The 1,547-nt window shown below is 41.0% G+C and overlaps 1 protein-coding gene across 1 annotated transcript; it reads left to right on the top strand.

Annotated features, from left to right (window-relative positions):
• Positions 1-224: 224 nt before the first annotated feature.
• Olfr503 (olfactory receptor 503) lies at positions 225-1,196 on the top strand. Its single transcript, NM_001011527.1, has one exon. The coding sequence runs from the start codon at positions 225-227 to the stop codon at positions 1,194-1,196; it is 972 nt and encodes a 323-aa protein (NP_001011527.1).
• The last annotated feature ends 351 nt before the right edge of the window (positions 1,197-1,547 follow it).

Genomic DNA, 1,547 nt, shown 5'->3' on the forward strand with positions numbered 1-1,547 from the left:
GTCAGGATCTGACCAGTAACAGTTCCCTGAATGAATCAATGAATTAACAATAAATAATAATACAAATATAACTATTCCTTTGTTTGATTGAACATAAAAATTGTACTGTATGGTTTTTAAAAGGAGAATAGAGCTATAAATAACAATTACAACCTGTATTTTCTTTTGTCTTTTCTTTAGAAAAAAACCTACATAACTTCAAGCAATTCCACAGTGGGATTAGCATGGTCATGTCAGCGAGGAATAACCCAGATCTGACCCCAGCTTCCTTTGTTCTGAATGGGATCCCAGGCCTGGAACACATGCACATCTGGATCTCCTTCCCTTTCTGTTCCATGTATGCAGTGGCTATGATGGGGAACTGTGGACTCCTCTATCTCATCTTCTTTGAGGATTCCTTACACAGACCCATGTACTACTTTTTAGCAATGCTTTCTCTAACAGACCTTGTCATGTGCTCTAGTACAATCCCCAAAGCCCTGTGCATCTTCTGGTTTCATCTCAAAGAAATTGGATTTGACGACTGTCTTGTACAGATGTTCTTCATCCATACCTTCATGGGGATGGAGTCTGGAGTGCTCATGCTCATGGCTCTGGACCACTATGTAGCCATTTGCTACCCTCTGCATTACTCCACCATTCTCACCAATCCTATCATTGCCAAGATTGGGTTAGCCACCTTCCTGAGGGGCGTTCTGCTAATTATTCCATTCATATTTCTCTCCAAGTGCCTACCCTACTTTCGAGGCAATATAATAAACCATACCTACTGTGACCACATGTCTGTAGCCAAGTTGCCCTGTGGCAATGTCAAGGTGAATGCCATTTATGGTCTAATGGTTGCTCTCTTGATTGGGGGTTTTGACATCCTGTGTATCACAATCTCCTATATCATGATTCTGAGGGCAGTGGTCAGCTTATCATCAGCAGATGCTAGGCAGAAGGCCTTCAGCACCTGCACTGCCCACATCTGTGCCATTGTTTTCTCCTATAGCCCAACCTTCTTGTCCTTCTTTTCCCACCACTTTGGGGGGCACACAATCCCTCCATCTTGCCACATCATTGTGGCTAATATTTATCTGCTTTTGCCTCCCACTATGAACCCTGTTGTCTATGGAGTGAAAACCAAACAGATACAAGACTGTGTCATAAGGATTTTTTCAGAGTCTAAGGATTCCAAAGCTCACGGTATATAAATAAGCTTTGGCAGGGCAACAGAGAAGTACATCTAATTGCTTGCTTAGGTGAGTCCTGGTAAAATCCTTGTACATACACTACCTTAACAAGGCACTGAAAACTAGACTGTGTTAAATGTATTCTTCAACATTCCTGGGAAGCTCACCCAGCTTCTCCTGACTATAGATAGCTTCTCTTCCGAAGAACTAATCTACTGGATGGGCCAGGTTTCATTGACAGAACACAATGAAAACTGAATAAAGCTTGAGGATTTTAACTCAATTTATCGACTGCAGTTTTAAGTTTTAAGTCATTATACAACTGTAATACAACTGATATACTGATATACAACTGTAATACTTAGGATATAT

The sequence above is a fragment of the Mus musculus genome, chromosome 7 (genome assembly GCF_000001635.26).
Source record: "Mus musculus strain C57BL/6J chromosome 7, GRCm38.p6 C57BL/6J".
Taxonomy (NCBI): Eukaryota; Metazoa; Chordata; class Mammalia; order Rodentia; family Muridae; genus Mus; species Mus musculus.

Coding starts and splice junctions, on each gene's coding strand:
- Olfr503 (NM_001011527.1), top strand. CDS start 225: ATGGTCATGTCAGCGAGGAATAACCCAGATCTGACCCCAGCTTCCTTT.